At 32.2% G+C, this 17026-nt stretch overlaps 1 protein-coding gene across 7 annotated transcripts in view; it reads right to left on the reverse strand.

Annotated features, from left to right (window-relative positions):
- Positions 1 to 1154: 1154 nt before the first annotated feature.
- The window catches only part of LOC138327578 (KH domain-containing RNA-binding protein qki.L-like), a 42605-nt gene continuing 26733 nt past the window's right edge, over positions 1155 to 17026 (reverse strand). For 2 of the 7 annotated variants that reach the window (XM_069273784.1, XM_069273776.1), the window contains exons 6-9: positions 14535 to 14621; positions 13749 to 14021; positions 10256 to 10338; positions 1155 to 7338 (exon numbers count right to left, since the gene is read on the reverse strand). In XM_069273784.1, coding sequence (XP_069129885.1) covers positions 10265 to 10338; positions 13749 to 14021; positions 14535 to 14621 — 434 coding nt within the window. In that variant the 3' untranslated portion in view covers positions 1155 to 7338; positions 10256 to 10264. Of the gene's footprint in view, positions 7339 to 8646; positions 14022 to 14534; positions 14622 to 17026 lie in introns of those variants that run through there. The other 5 variants (XM_069273816.1, XM_069273808.1, XR_011209069.1 and 2 more) reach the window with 4 other exon arrangements.

A 17026-nucleotide genomic window follows, 5' to 3' on the forward strand; every position in this document is an offset into this window, starting at 1 on the left:
GACCGATATTCCATCTGTTAACCTAGACAAACAAGTCTATAAAACTGCGCACTGTACTTCCTGCTCTATGATGGATTTTCCCATAGGAACAATACTACATTATAACCGCTATACTATTCCCCGACTGATGGTGGTGTGATGAAGACCGATTATTCTGTATGCAGTATATGACCAGGTGTGGTATCGAGCTACTATTTTCAGAGATATAAATGACCACTGACAATATCAAATGACCTTCAAGTGACCATAACCGTCATGGATGACCTTGCAAATTGCGTGGGCGTAGTCACTTTCTGCCTCTATTTATGGAACGTAAATAAGCAGGTGGGATTGATTCACTTTCCCCTAAAGGAAAAGGAATCATATGCCTTACATCATTGTTTACAGTTTTTGTTCTCTAGTGCTTGTAGAATTACGAGTGGTTCAATACCGCCTTCTTTGAATTGCCATTCCTAATTTATACATTATTCTGCGTGTTTAAGATTTTCTTTCGCACCTTGTAACATTTTTATTTAGTAACGATTATGGTTGTTCAGTGGTAGCACTTGAAATCGGGTTTAGATACAATGTACAAGACTATTAGCAAACCACTTACTTGTTTCAACTACTTGCACCGTTGAACGTTCACCAATATGAGAAAGTGTCCACTTTGGGAAATGTTTTTTTAAGCAAAAATGTTTTTTTTCTAACTGAAAGGTTTTTAACAGAAATAGTTGCTAATATTTTAACAGTTCTTAAAAGTTTGTATGTTATCATCCAAAATAACGCTAAATTCTCACTGAAATACCTAACTTCTGTCAAGAATGTACTTTCACTATTGCGTTGTAATTGGTGAAACATCCAAAAGTACAAATAGTTATAATACACATTATCACTTTACGTAAATTCTTGAAGGAACTACAAGACTCCCGTTCGTATTTCTGTCGGATTTTTATGAGCAAGAGTCTATGTTGAAATACCAACATTGCTATTCGAGTCAACTTTCTAATAATTTACACTTTAAATTCTGCCAGATGAATAATATCTTGGTATTGCTTATACACTTGTCACCTATTATTGACCAATAAGCCAACTTTACCCCCCTCCCTCCTAGACACTACAAGCATATATCACACTGTTGACATATCATTTTAAGAACTTGTCCAACGCCTTAGTTGTCTTTTTCATATTCTTTAATACTCTTTTTTTTTTGTAAAAAAAAATTCCTTGCTTGCGATGACTACCCATAGCAGTGAAAATATAGGTCCCTGCACTATATCGTCATCAATATTCACAAATATAATCGAAAAAATGAGATTCAAATTCAAAGGATGAAGGTTATGATGTAAAACTATACTAAATTCAATGATTGGTGCATATGTTAAAATGATTATCAATTAATAATTATGCCTTCCAACATCATTAATGATCAATGATTGTACATAACGTTAAATACGAAACAAACATAGTGATTGAAACACTAGCTCTCAAGACCCACAAGAGAACAATAAAATGTATAAGCATTGTCATGGATATATAGTGTAAATATAGCTTGGCAAAACCTATCGCTCAAGCTTCGAGAAATAAATGTAGTTAAAGAAGAATAAACGGATCAAAAGATAAACAGCATTAAGCAGGTATTTTTGTTGTTAAATCTGAGCATTTTGAGCAAAAGAAATCACCAAGACTAAAGAAATAGTTTTAAAAGAACATGCGATAGAATGAAGTTATCACTTGCCTTATGAATCGTTTTGTAACATTTTCTGCCCCGTGTAGTCATTATTGTGAATAAAAGAGGAGCTTATAATGAAATGAAACATGTGTAGCAAATGATTTGTAATGGCGAGGCTGAAATAACCATGACCATCTGAGTATTCTCTAAATCAATAAAATAATGATGAATTAACTATTCTTTGTAGAAATGAAGTAGCTAACATATATGTGTCTATAATAAAGTTACGGGAGGGACCACCTTTATTCATACAATATCACAGATCCTGTCTCAAATTCCCTGAACTAAAATTGTCTATGCTTAGTAACACACGGTTATAAGGTCAGTAGTGGTAAGAGTAGTTAAAAACAATCTTTGGTTAGCAATTATGTTTTTTTTAATATTTATTAAATATATAATGGAGGCAACTATTAGCAATGTTTAGTAAGAACAAAGGTCAAAGGTTAAGGAGTAAATCCTTTTCAAATCTTGACAAGGCACTTCGATTTGTGTCGCTAGAACTACTTTGGCATTTTTGGGATCTTGCATGCTTGAAAAAATCTCCCCTGTCTAGTTTCCTCCAATAGAAGAATACACATCAAAAGGATGACATTAGCATAGAAGATTATCACAGATGTCAAATCTAAACTATACTTCACACATAACCCTTGAAATCTCGTAGTACAAAATATACATTTACAAAATTTACCATAAAATCTAAATTATCTATTACATACAAAAACTAGAAAATATATATATGAAAGGCTAAAACGATGTTCAACATCTATCTTTGAACCTTAAATTGTCGTTGTAATACATTTTCCTTACTAAACATAACAACCTTTGGATTATCCCTTCCCTTATCCCCGGGGCAAGATCATGGCCTTGACCGCATTGCATGTTTCCAGTTCAATCAAACCAATCAAAATTGCGTAATTGATCAGAAATCTGTCTCAATCATAATTCATTAGAGTAGACAGTTTTAACTAGACATGAGCGTTACATAGTCCGACATGAATCTGGCCAGGGTAGATACAGCGATATAAATGTATCAACTGTCATGCTTGTTATTAAACTACAGGCAGAGTAGGCTGCAGGGTGACTGCAGGGTTAAGTTAGGTTAGTAATAAACTGAGAAATACAACACACATACAAACAACACTTTATTGCATAATACTGTTACGCAAAAAGTACAAAATGCAGTGTTATATGTAATGATGAATTAGTCGTCAAGTTAAGTATAACCAACCCAAGGTGTAGCAGCATGGCCATCAATTAATTTCAGCAGCGACAGTTTCAACAAATCAAAATCATAAATATAGCAACAAAATTTGTTCTTTATGCCATGTTAACAAAAGCAACGATAAATTTTACCTTTAAATTCTTGGTAAATGTTTCAACATTGTTATATTTTTTTTTGATGGATATGGCCATGTCGGATTTTTAACACCGTGGTGGTTTTCCATTCTGATCATTCGACCAGTAATGTTATGTATCTGTGAGGAGAATCAAACAAAGTTACAGGCGTGCATTGAGGGGGTCAACATGCAGAGCAATGGAGCACGCCCACTTCATGATATACTTGTGAGCAATTAAAGAAGTTAGGTAATCCAATTTTTTTTCTTCCAATTCTGAAATCCCTCTTGGGTTATTTTTTTGGGCCAAGATTGTAGTAAAATATGTCAGATATAATATTGCAGACCCTTCCAATTGTATTAGTAATGAATATTTTGAAATATCTGAATCAAAGAATCTTTCATTGATTATCTAAATCTCAAAAGGCTAAAATATGAGCGACATATTTCTTCCTGGTAAGAGTATTACCAAACTGGGGAGATTTCGGGAGTAGTAGATAATATATGTATGTAAATGTATATATGCAGGGGTATAGAAAGTTACCAATTAATAAGGAAATATATATATATATATATATATATCAATGGAAAATCTGAGATTCACTTCAATTATGACTCTGAACTACGACATGTTAATACAAAATACACTTCAAACTAAACTCATGAGTAGGACTGTCGCCGGATCCAAAATGGAGCCACGATAGTCTGGGAGGACACAGAGGTCTGTTATTATGCATTTTCTGTTATTTGCACCAGCAAAAACAAAAAGATATGATAAACATATAAGGGTGGGAAGAAATCAAAATATCATGTTAATATTTACAAGAAAAAAAACAGTAACAAAATAGTTGTCAATATACACAAAACAAATGCTAAGTAGCTACAAAGTTTTGGCCCTGTACACACACCAGCTATTGGTGCAGTTATCAGTGCATGCAACGTTAATATGAGTAAAAGGCACTTGAGGTTAACTTTATATCTACAACCTGCATTCAAGGTCTAACAAAAAATAGTAAAACGAAATTAACTCAAAATAAACTTGAAACTTAAAAAAAAGAGTGATATATAGTTTAAATGAGCATATTTTCACCTTTTTAAAATAAATTGCATAAAGTGTCAAAAAACCACCTTGTTTTAATGGTAATGGGAGTTCCCAGTTGGTGGCAGCCAAGTTCAAACGTATTAAATATCAAGTAAAAACAAGAAAAGAATGAAGTTTGTTCAAATATTAGATCAATAGTAAATTGGTTAAATGAAAATGAAGCTGTGAATGCCAACAAGGTTATCAATTAAAATGAAAGTCATTACCTTGATGAATTTTGATTGGTTCATGGTCTAACAATAATTTGTTCTTGTCATTTTGATTATTACTTGCAGCTAAAGAAATAAATCAATTTTTCATAAAACTAACTTAAAAAAATGTGTGCATATATTCTGAGGAACTCCCATTTCAAATATTTTATCTATCGAGTATATTTACAGGTCTTGTAAAAAAAATAAACTTTCCCATTTTTTTGTGCAATCTTTGGAAGACAATCCAAAATTGAAATATATAAAAAAAATCTCAATATTAAATTCTCCAACCTTTCACTGAATATTTAACAAATGCCTGCTAACATAGTAAGTATACATCAATCTGGAAGCTTAGGGATATGATCAGTAATTGCATAGCTACTATTGTTCTTTTCAATTATTTTTTTCGTTTTTCTTTTTTTTTCATCATCTGTTCTTCCTTTTCTCTCGCTCTCTCATTTTTACACACATCTCTTATTCTACTCCATGAATAATATATGAAGATTATATACAAGTTACATATGCAGTGACACATGTCTATACGATTGTTATAAACAAAATCATTAATAGAACCCATCCATTGGTACACAGAAGTTAGAACAGTGCTATCCCCACCTACACAATGCATAGAAATACACACAAAAAATATATAAATGTATACAAACTAAGTACAATGCCTTTGCATTTTGATCTTTCTTACATTGTTATAATATAAAATATTGATATGTTTGAGATTGCAGGACAGATAAAATAATAATTAAAGACTGATTATAATAAGATCTCTTTCCAAATATACCCTGTCATATTCAAAGACCCTAACGATATGTGCGAGTATCAATTCGGTAAACATTCAATTCTTGAATAGATTCTGACTGGTCAAATCCTTCAAACTTTACAGAAATATCGCATATAAAACAAAATTAACAGACACTCACTGTACAGAGGAAATAATTCTGATTTATATAGGATTCTGAGTAATCAACAGTTGTTTTAAAGCTATAGATATTTGTTTGTTAGGATGAAGCAGTCAAAATCCACCACAAGTGGGAATAGCACTGTACAGAATGGTGATCAGAACAGAAAGCTGTGCTCATAAGCTTCACAAGTCAGACAACACTTGTTATAGAGTGGTGGCAGCCACAAACACCTGCTGCTTTGATAACTTTCCATTTTATAACTTTAAATTACTGACACACATATATCTACCATGAATCTGTGCAAGAGTAACTCATTCATACCTGAACATACATTTGAACTCTTCTGATTCTATGGATGGAACAGTTCATTCTGAAGCTACAGGGGTGAACAAGTTAAACCAAGATGACAGCAGTAAAAATTCTAATGAAATATAATGACTCTCGGTCATTAAGAAAGCACCTGTTGTGGATTGTCGGTCACGTTTTTCTTATTTCTAGATTTAACGGGAAGTCATCAAGGCAACAAGGTTTTGCCAGTAAAAATTAATTTCATAAACGAAGACTAATATTGAAAGAATATATAGTGGAGATAACAATAATGCATTTTGTAAACTTTCACTATATTGAAAACAACCCTAAAATGCAGAACATATTCAGCATAAAAGTTTAGGAGGAAAACAGAGCATTGAAAGGTTTCCATCTGTTTTAATTGTTCCATTTTCCTTGCTGAATCCTGTTATACATAAGCAGGGTTGAGATCTAATGGCACCAAGCTAACTTGCATTAACTAGTGTTACAATATGAATAACCATTACTTGGTTAAACATGAAATTCACTCGAGGCAACCACCAAGCCATCATATCAAACATGTATTCTAGAGTAAATAGATCCCCATGGGTGGCACAACGATAAATAAAGTGATCTAAAATTGTATAAACTTTGGTGGGAGAATATATTGAGCACTTAAATTAAGTTGTTGTGATTAAACAATTTCTATTTTCCCTTAAAATGCCCCCAATATCAAAAAGCAAACATGTTTGATAGGATAACAGAATAAATCTATCAGTCTCTCTTTCTTCATACATACTGCAGAATTAACAGGTGTTATTATCACATTCAAAAGTTTAACAATTAAATTTAAATCTATCTTGATGCATTCCTTTCTCAAAAATTAAATACAAGATAAAAAGTTATAAATTAGCTTCCAAGATTCAAAGTTATATATTTTGATTTGGCCAGGTGAATAAATTTTCCCCTAAGAAAAAAAAAACAAATAGAAAATAACGGGGAGATATAATATCAAAAGTATCGACACCTATAAGAGTGATTTCCAAAAACTGTACAAAAACAGAAAACAACGTTAATTCTGGTTGAACATGGTTAATGTATACGATATAATATGAATATATACTATATATATAGACATGTTTGAATGAACAAGACAGTAAATTGGTAAAATTTTGTTGCAATATTTTCTTTTGCACACAATGCTATGTATGGTGTTACGGTGGGGAAAATGACACAAAGAGTTAAATTAGTATAAATGAATTAGTTATAACGAGTAATCTTCAGGCACTTAACAACATCATGACAATTCCTGTCAAAATGTTTTTTTATACAAGAGGACGGTGGGCTCTTTTATACAAACATGTAGATATAACACTATAATCACATCTATATATAGTCCATCTGCTTGGATATAAGATTGTTAATCGACTCAGCCTCCGAAGTCTCTAGGCTGATAGAAGGCATGGTTAGTGGATGTGGCAGAAGGCAGGGTACCGATTCAGTACATCTGGAAGTTAAGTAGTTTGGGTAGTACTCCTAAATCCCACAGCCAATCGCATTAGAGGTGGATGCTTCGTGATGCAACAAATATGGTCGTCGGTCAGTCTATAGTAGTGCAGTGTCGGCTACCCAACAAACCCGTCCAGTAGTACATGTGTTAGGTTGGGACCGACGACAGACCAACGGATCATTACGATGCAGAGTGGTAGTAGTAACAGCAGCAGCACAGCACGGATATGGACAGGCAAGGGGTTCGACTTTAACTGTGACCAGGTATGAGTTAGTTGGTAGGCAGCTGAAGTTTTAGTGAAAAATAAAAAGAAAAAGAAGAAATGTTAGTTTATACTGCTACCATAAATATTGTCTTTGTATGCATTCAATATGAAAAATTAATTACAGAAATTAATTATTAATTATTATTAATTCTGATTGGTAATAATAACGGTTGTTACCCAATAAGTAACAGTGATACTACTACACAATTTGCAGATTAAAGTGTGCTTTATAAGTGAGAGAGTAAAAACCTCATGCTTTTAAAAAAGATTATATATGAACTCATGCCGAACCCACAAATTGTTTTGTAAGAGAGAGGGGGAAGGAATGGTGTACAGAAATAAGCAATGTCAAAGGTCAAGCAGCCAATGACCGATCAACGAGGCGACCTGATTAATTAATGAACAGTGATTAATTAATAACTGTATACCAATATTACATTAAAGATAGCACACCTTTAATCCTCAAAATGTTAGTATATGTATTGTCATATTAGTTTAGAGTACAATCAGGTATAAGCCTACATAAGATATAATACACAATAAGTCCGAGAGATCAGCATATCTATCTGTAACACTGTGCAATACTACGTTCATAGCTTTATCTTCTATCAACACAAAACAAATGTTAAGACAAACTTCACATGAACCTTGTTAATCTGGACTTCTGGTAATTAAATAAAAATTCCAAATTTCTTATTTTTCAATAAAAAAATAATTTTGATACAGTCCAGATGAACAAGAAATTCATACATAACAGTCTCAACTCTGCAAGATTTGACTTTAAAGAGATGTCAATTTATTAATGTCATGGAAATTGCCAATGATAAAAACAAAGAGTTGAGAAAGTTAAATATAACATAAATATAGCGACTAGAATAAGGCAAAATAGTGGCCCCTCCATTTATAGCATCAAACTTGGTTAGAGCTACGACAGTTGGCCCAAGGTTTTCCCTCTCTACTTGTAGGAGGGTCGAACATCTACTTCTCTTCTCATGATCATTTAACTTATGATTAAATTGATAACATGTAATCTTTCCAGTAACTCATTGCTGTATGTAAATACATATATACATTACGGATAACTGTAAATGTACTTGTTTGTTCTCCAAGTAGAAATTGTGAATTGCTTGATAATTTTTGTCGCACAAAAATAACAACTTTTTAGTTTTAATTTCATGATTCCATTAATACCAGGTAAAAATCCTCTTTTGCTTAAAATTCTAAACTAATTTGAAATTTTTCATTTTATAAAATCTACGTGTCGAAAAAGAAGCAGATTTACAGTTAAAATCCTGGAATCATCAATCATTAAATGAAAATCAACACTGTTTTTCGCTCAACTGATGTGCTTTTATTCCTAAACATACTTAAAATATAACAACAATTGCACGTGTTTTCTCTTCACACGGTTTTCATTGTAAAAGTTGGAAGAAAATGTCGATATCGTATAGACATCTGAAGTAACAAGGGACATATAACTATACACTGGCTTTATCCGCCTAAAGAAACTTGTGATTGTACTTGCATGGACTTTGCACAAATATCCCGAGGAAAAATATACTTAATGCGTAAGTAATAAACACCAATAGTTGGCATATTTCAGCATCCTAATTATTATATACAACGATTACAATAGTTTTAACAAATCTAACCATATGAAACTTTCATACAAACATTTTCTAAAGTATCAACTAAAGAATATGTATTCTTATTTACTGAAGTTTTTTCAAAGAACTTATTTTAAGTTGTAGGCATGTTTTCATTTGTTTGAAAGCTGTTAAGATTCTTGAAAGAAAATTAAAGCAATGATGCAAAGTGAATTCTATGTTTTTCTTTCTTGTCAAACATGTATAGATCATGTCAAGATTAGATTATTTACACATCTTTCAGTGCAAATTATTTTATATTTGTACAGAAAAGAACATATTATTTATATCGCTCAAAACATTGGTTGGCGAAATAAACTCAAAAACTGATTTAGAATGCTTTTTATAATGAAAAACACATTATATATAATTTTATATTTCATGATGAATGGAGGTGAAAAGGCCCAAACAGATTTTGGCAAAATAAATCCTTTGAATGATTTTAAAGAAATTTGCTGTAGTTATTGGCAATAAAATACTCACTAACAAAAAAAAAATACCATGTAAATTAAACATAAAATCCTGAGTATTGCTTCTAGTTTTCGCAGTCAAATTATTGTATATATATGTATAAAACTCAATGAAACTAACTAATTCATTTTAAAAACATGCTAACGAAAAGTGGTACAAATTATCTCTAACATGTGACGAAACGAAAATTCTCTAAAATATGCAGACATGATGAATTGGATATGGAAAATATTTCTGAAACAAAATGCGATGACCCTCACCGACAAATGGCTATGGTATATTGGGACTCGATGCCCGCACTAAATTACATTACATGTAGTTGTGATGTGACTAAACGCTACGGTCAATTGACGTCATCTCTACGATACCAGCCTTTAAGGCACATCGAAATATAAAACTTAAATAATAAAAGTATTATGCACAACCCTCCAAATATTGGATAGGTAAAATTTGATTTTGTCCTCATGTAAAATATAAATAACTTTGATCATGGGTATAAAAGAGCACATATTGTATGTAAAACATGTATAGAGCATTTTGTCAATGGCGATGGTTAAAAGGCAGACAGAAACAAAAGCTATAGATGACTTAAATTAATTTTTAAAAGCAAAACTTGCATTTGATAAAATCCATCTGGCCTGGCCTTATTATGCGAGAATCATTCTATCTTGAAAATGGATGAATTTTACTAGACTTTTTAAAGAAATTTTCAATGAATATAAATCATTTTTTCTTTTGTTCGCGTCAAGATCAACCATCGCCTTTGATCAGAAATAAAATTCTACTTGGGCAAACAATAGAATATAAGATTGGGACTAACCTTCCAAATTTAAGGAAGAGATACCCTTGCGTAAGGGTGAGCTCTCATTCCCTCGAGAGTTCTTCTGATTTTAGGCACTGCACCTACAATATCCCAAGACATTTAGATATTGGCCTCAGCAAATGCAAAAAAAAAAAATATATTTATGAAAAACAATAATTATATATATATCAATGAGAGCTTCCCTCTCAAAGTGTTTTCAACTTGCCTGATAATGTTTGCTTTCATTCAAAAATCCTCTCTGTGACTTGACCTATGACCTGACCTCTGACCAATCCTGGCATTTATAATTGGTAACAGTGTAGGTCAAGGCCAAACAATTTAAATAGGTTAAATCATCTAAAAGTTAATTCTACTTATACAGATCTTTGGCACTTTGCATTGTAGGCTAAGTTATAATGTTTTTCAGTTACCATTAAAGACTTAAGTTCACTATAATACTGATTTTAATATCAATCGATCTACAAAATAAATAAATATTCTTATTCTTAGTATTTTTCTATTTATGCTTAGTAATAAACATACAGTAGGGATCAGGATGTTGTTGTTCTGTTTTAATAATAACTCTTCCAAGTGGAGTGGATTTAGTGACAGCTTAATGAAACAGTAGAAGGATGATTTACTACTCGTTATATATATTCAGCCTAAAATAAAGCATGGAAATTGCCTGAAGCCATGTTATTAATTGTGAATAATGACTAAATAGTGAAAGCACTTATTCAGGCAGGTAATCAATTAAAGGTATGTATATTGAGCCCACATTTACCTCCAAAGTCGAAACTTAAGCAAAGGATTAACCAAACCTACTTATCTTTCAATTTTTGTTGGTCAAAAACATCACAAAACATTTTTGCAACACAATATGGCAAAACCTTCAAGTATTTTCAGAGAAAGTTGGTTGTGTTCTTAAGTTTTCATTTAGCTGTCATCCCTCATGTCAAGCTTACAGAAATGGCCGGAGCTGAATTAGCAGGGATTAAAAGGAAACTGTTACAAGGAAGTGAGATTTTTATTTTCTGTTTAAACCGTTACCATATAGGGATATATTTCTGTAATGCATCGGCACATGTAATAGTTAACATCCAGTCCCTAATTGTGTTAAAAATTAAAGAGAGGTATAAGAGAGGATAGAAAGCAAACACTATCATTGAAGTCCAAAATGGCACCCATACACCTCCTGGTATATCTAATACAACAATGTCCACAACATCGCTTTATGGCTTATTTACACTATGTATATTAACTTTCAGCGTGAAAGACAACTGGTTCATATTAAAGCAAATTTTAGCACTTTTTGTGCTGTCAATATTTCATTTTTGAAAACTTATAAAAAATAGTGTTAATTTAAACTTGTTAGATCGTGAGGTTAATTAATTAGTTAAAAAAAATTGGATTAACATTTCTTTTATTATGTAAAATATTCCTTTACAAATAAAATTGGAAAAATATAAATTATTATTAAGATTGCAAACTTTTAAATTAACAAGAAATCAAACTTTTGCTTAGCTATAACTCTATCATACTATCTAGTGCTGTTACAACCAGGAGATGCCACGACAAAAAATGGTCGATAAAATTCGACCAAGGAAAAACGCAAGCTGAAATTAATACATATTATTGGATTAAGAACAATTCTTAAGTGTGCTAAAATTCATGGGAAATATTTGACAAAAGCAAACACAGCTAGATTAAACCAAATATATATGTAGTACTTGGTATTGGGTTTGTTTTTATGTATTTTTTGTGTCAATCCATCACCAAACTTAGATTATTTTTTAAGAAACAAATGAAAATTATTTTTGTTTATTTCAACAAAAAAATATTAAAATGGTGAAGTAGAGGCACACAGGTGAAATATCTACAGTCAAGACTACCTCCACTTTACTAGCAAAAGGATGCATGTATAGATTGGGCCTCTCCTGTTTTTGATTGGCTATGCTTTGCCTGCGAGGAGAAAAAGAGATAGTGTGTTGGTAGGGTGGTGAACCGGTATGTGTATCATCACAGTGGAACAATTGTGAAGCAACATTTAAACATATAAATTATCCTTAAAGTCAACTTTTCTCCAGCAACAAGATGGGACCAATATAAATATATATATATACTATGATTATATATAAGCAGAATATTAGAAGTCTAGTACATCGATTTGTTACTGACAGTATCTTATTTACAAATATTTTAGCATTCCTCGGTAAAGGAATATATCTTAAATATGGAATGCTTTTGTAACAGAATCACAGAAATGTCGGGACTTTCTCCTGTTAAAAGATACTGTTAGCAAATCACAGTTTAAGTTTTCTCTCCTTAATCTTTAATTTTAATTCATAAATGGAATGCACAATGTATTCCGTTAGTAAATTTTAACACTTGTTTAAGTTACTATAATAGGACTAGTGAAATTATCGTTGTGATAAATATGAATTGATTATTGTCTTTTAACATTTAACTTTAAATTAGCATGCATAGCCTTGTAGACACTATATGATTTTTTGGCGAAGTTGACTTAGGATATGGGAGATAAAGTAACAATAAGAAGCATTAAAGTAGAAGAAAGCGATAACTCCAAAAATATTTTCAACTATTTTCTGCATTCTCCTTTGGTGGGACTGTTGTTTTGGGTACATATCATACATACCATGACTGTCCTACACAATGTTTAGCATGTAAAGTGGAAAACAAATTCTAAATTACATACAAGGGTAACCCGTTTCTCATGGCAATTCTACAACAATTATACTATACAGTTATGGGACTTTAAAAGTAATTGATTTGTCGTAAAAACTTAAAATGTGAAATAACACTATTATATAAGACACAGGCTATTTTTACAATCTAGCATGAGTAATTATGAATTTGGAATGTCAAGGAATTACATTGTGTGAACAAAAACATAACTTTGTGTAAAATATGGGAATACAATTCCAAAAGTAAAATAGAGGGAATCTACATCATTTACAAACATTAGGGATTAAGAAGTTTAAGTGTAAATAGATTCAAGAGTTCATGTTTAAAAAAATCAAATGTATATGAATAAAATAATAAAATGGCCACTAAACCTAACTACGCTTGAAGGGCTATTCCAGAAAAAACAAATATACTATATGGGTAATTGGTATATGTAGGTAATTATGGGGTTTTATAACAGAAAGGCACTATTGCGGACCGAACTGCCAATTAATTTTTAATGTCACTAACTTTATGCACTATCCCCGACTTTTACTTTATTTCAAAACCACTTTAAATATAAAGGTTATACCTGGAATAGCCCACACATTATTTTCTCAATAAACAGGTGTATTTCTCACCTATGTTCATTCAATTTAAAAACAGCATTCCATGTAGATGAAAAAATAATGGTAAAACTATCAACATATATATCATATAATATATATATATAGACAAAACAATGATTGTGTGCAATTGATAAAATGATACCCCTAGTCGATAAGCCATTCGACGACAACATCTTAACGCACTACAGGAAACATACCGATGTTGGCTTGCTCAAATGAGGATGGATATTCAATGAGGGCTGCTGCTTGATGGAAGGCGGCTGCGGAGTAGGGACTGTACTCGTATGGGTTATATACCAGACCGGTGGTGGCCTCTGTTGGTGACACCAGGGGTGGAGGGCCGTTCATTATACCGGCTTGACTCGTTGGGATCCTGGGCGTCAGGATGATGGGGGCACCTTGTGGTGTTTGTGTGCGTAGGTTGGGAATGTGTGATAACTGCTGTGCTGTTGTGATGAGTCTTGGTGCTTCTGTAAAGTGAAATACATCAAAATGAATGAAGGTGGTGACTTTTTATCAAATCCATAATATTATCTTTTTAGTATACATTAACTGTACTTATTATTTATTATATATCCATATTAGCAATGAATTAAAGAACAAAAGAAAATAAAATTCTTACAACAGCTTCATACACCTAGCTTTCTTCTGAAAACAATGGATGGGTACACATTTTCAATCGCTAGGACATTAAATGTTCATATATGTCTTAAAATCAAGCTATTATATAAAACAGAAATGCTTGAAATTTGTTCAAATTTACTCAAACTATGAGTGTTGATATCCAATTAGATGCGCTGTTATATATCATGAAGGTACATTTGAATCTTGACCAATAGGAAAGGTCATTTATATATTTATATTAAGTAGGTTTCAATTGGCTTAAAGTGAGAACACGCACGAATCTTGACAAATAGGAATGCCTGTTACAAAAGGTAAAGAAAGGATGAGGTCTTGTGATAGGATAGCTTTGATAAACCAACCTCCTTGTCCCACTGAAGATGCAGGGGAAAGGTTTCCTACTCCTACGCCTTGAATATTTGCAAGATCCCAGGGTCGTTTCATACCAGCTTAAAGTGAAAAGGCAAAAATTGGTCAAACAGTAAATTCTTCCGCACAAACCTACCACTACATATGTAGGAGCAATGAAAATGTGTGCCCATACATGTTTTACCAGGAGACGTTCGCTGCTTCACCTTAAGTCACACAAGTATATGTGGCACAAATACTACAAGCTTTTCAATCTGTATTAACACCAATGTAAAACCAAGGTTAGTAGATTACTAACAATACCAACAACTTTCATGTTAATATTTAAAACTCTTTATTTTAAATTGAATATTTTTCCAAAATCAAATGATTACTTATGTATATATAGAGTTTTTGTCGAGATTGAATTTTAGGTATGAAGAATTTTCCATGGAAACTCATCAACAAACCAGATAATTTCAGCAAGACTTGCAACAACCTCACTTCAAATGTTTTTTCCCCATTTTAACATCTAATGACATTTTTCCTAATAGCTCGTTGTACAACATATTAATCTATCAAAGCAGAATTGTATTTATGCAAAGTTATTCATAAGCCAAGAGTATAGACAATCTATCAAATATACTGAAAAAAATGCTTATCACCCCAATTTCATCTTAAAATATACAAATTCCATCAAAATCCCATTTATCTTCTCTATATCAAACTTCTGTGAGATGAAAGAAACTTGTTGCAAGCACTCACTTACAAGATAAGAATTATGTTATGGGTTTTTTTTTTATATAAAGGAACATTAAATCAAGTCAGAAATCTTCTCCAAAAGTTAAACATAAAGAGATGCATTCTCTCTATCAGATGTTAAGTTTACAAAGACCTGAAGAATAAGAAAATGAAAACCACAAAAGCTACCAAACATGTTACACCTCTCTTTGTCTGGGTGGTTTAATCCCCCGATAAAAGCAAATGAAATTACATAAAAATAGTTTTTATTAATTCCACATTTATTGGGAACATCAATTCGACGTACAAAACATGTTTGAGATTCCTGTAAGTTTCCGTAATACAACACAATCATGGTGAGTAAACTCATTAAGACTTAAAACAAGATTTCTGTGTGTGTGTGTGGCTTTACTGGCCAAGCAGGACTACTTTCTGTTTTAAATAATAAAGCATGTACGATTAGTAAAACAAATACAAAAGGTGAAGCTTATGTAGGTAGCGTTTGTGGTTTGATTAGCAAAATACATTAAAACCGATGTGTAGTAAATACATAATAGATAAAGCAACACGATCCTTTTCAAACGATAGGTCACTAGATGTGTAGTTCATCTGAAAGTCATGCACAAAAACCGTTCCAGTACTGTGAAAAAAATAAAATAATAACATCAGCCATTTCACCCATGCATTCTAGGGGCCTTGGCCGGTATTTCCCTTCAACAGACATGCAGATGGAATGATATCTTATGGAATGGTCGTTTTATCAGAGAATGATACTTTGGGGGTATCTAAACAACTGAACTCCCAACAATATATCTTCAGAAAATTGCATAAAGTTGATCTTATCAGTATTGGGCTAAACTGATATTCTCTAAATATTACACAGAAAAGGCAGGAAAAAATATAGAAGGATCTTTTCTTTATAGATATATTTAGAGGTGGGCAAGAAAAGAAGTGGTAGGATTCACAAGTTACTGTGCCTGCACATTATAAGCTTAAATGTTCTTGTAATTAAAGAAGTGATGGACAATTTAAACACCAATAAATATGTACTTCTGCACATACAAACTTTTCTTTGTTTCCTTTTAAAGCAATTTACAACAATCGTTTTCTTGCTGTAATATGTGCAGGTAGGTGATATTTATTTTTCTTTTCTGTGCAGTGTTAAAAAAACTTTTGTGCAATTTTTTTCAAAAAATATGTTAACAAAGCTGTCTATTCTAAATTGTGTAATTGATAAAATTCTACACTCCATGTTAGCATAAATATATTTATAAATATTCAAAAATATTTACACAAAAAAAAATCATTAAGAATTCAAAGATTATCCGGTTTTAAGGAAGTGATGAAATCCATGTACCTAATGTAAATGGATGGGTGAGGTGATATTATACTGGGAGAGGTAAGGAAAGATGATGAGGAGGATGAAGATGATGATGATGATGATGATGATAATGATGATAATGATGATAAGCAGTGAGACAACACACCCCTACATCTATACTGGAAGCAGCACTAAAATGGTCCCCAAACTGGGCTTTCCTGTCCATTCTACCCGAGGTAAGCAAGGGTGGGTTTCATGCATCTACCGATCAACCAAAGAGTAAATGACACAGAAAACGGGTGTGTGTATATTAAAATTCCTCTTGCCAAAAGGATGCAAAGATAAATAAAAGATGTAGCAATACAGGTAAAAAAATAGAGGAAAGCTAAACACCGCACACTGGCATAGATAGGGTTGGCTGCTGGTATATGGTGGCCCATAGAA

Source organism: Argopecten irradians, chromosome 1, assembly GCF_041381155.1.
Source record: "Argopecten irradians isolate NY chromosome 1, Ai_NY, whole genome shotgun sequence".
NCBI lineage: Eukaryota > Metazoa > Mollusca > Bivalvia > Pectinida > Pectinidae > Argopecten > Argopecten irradians.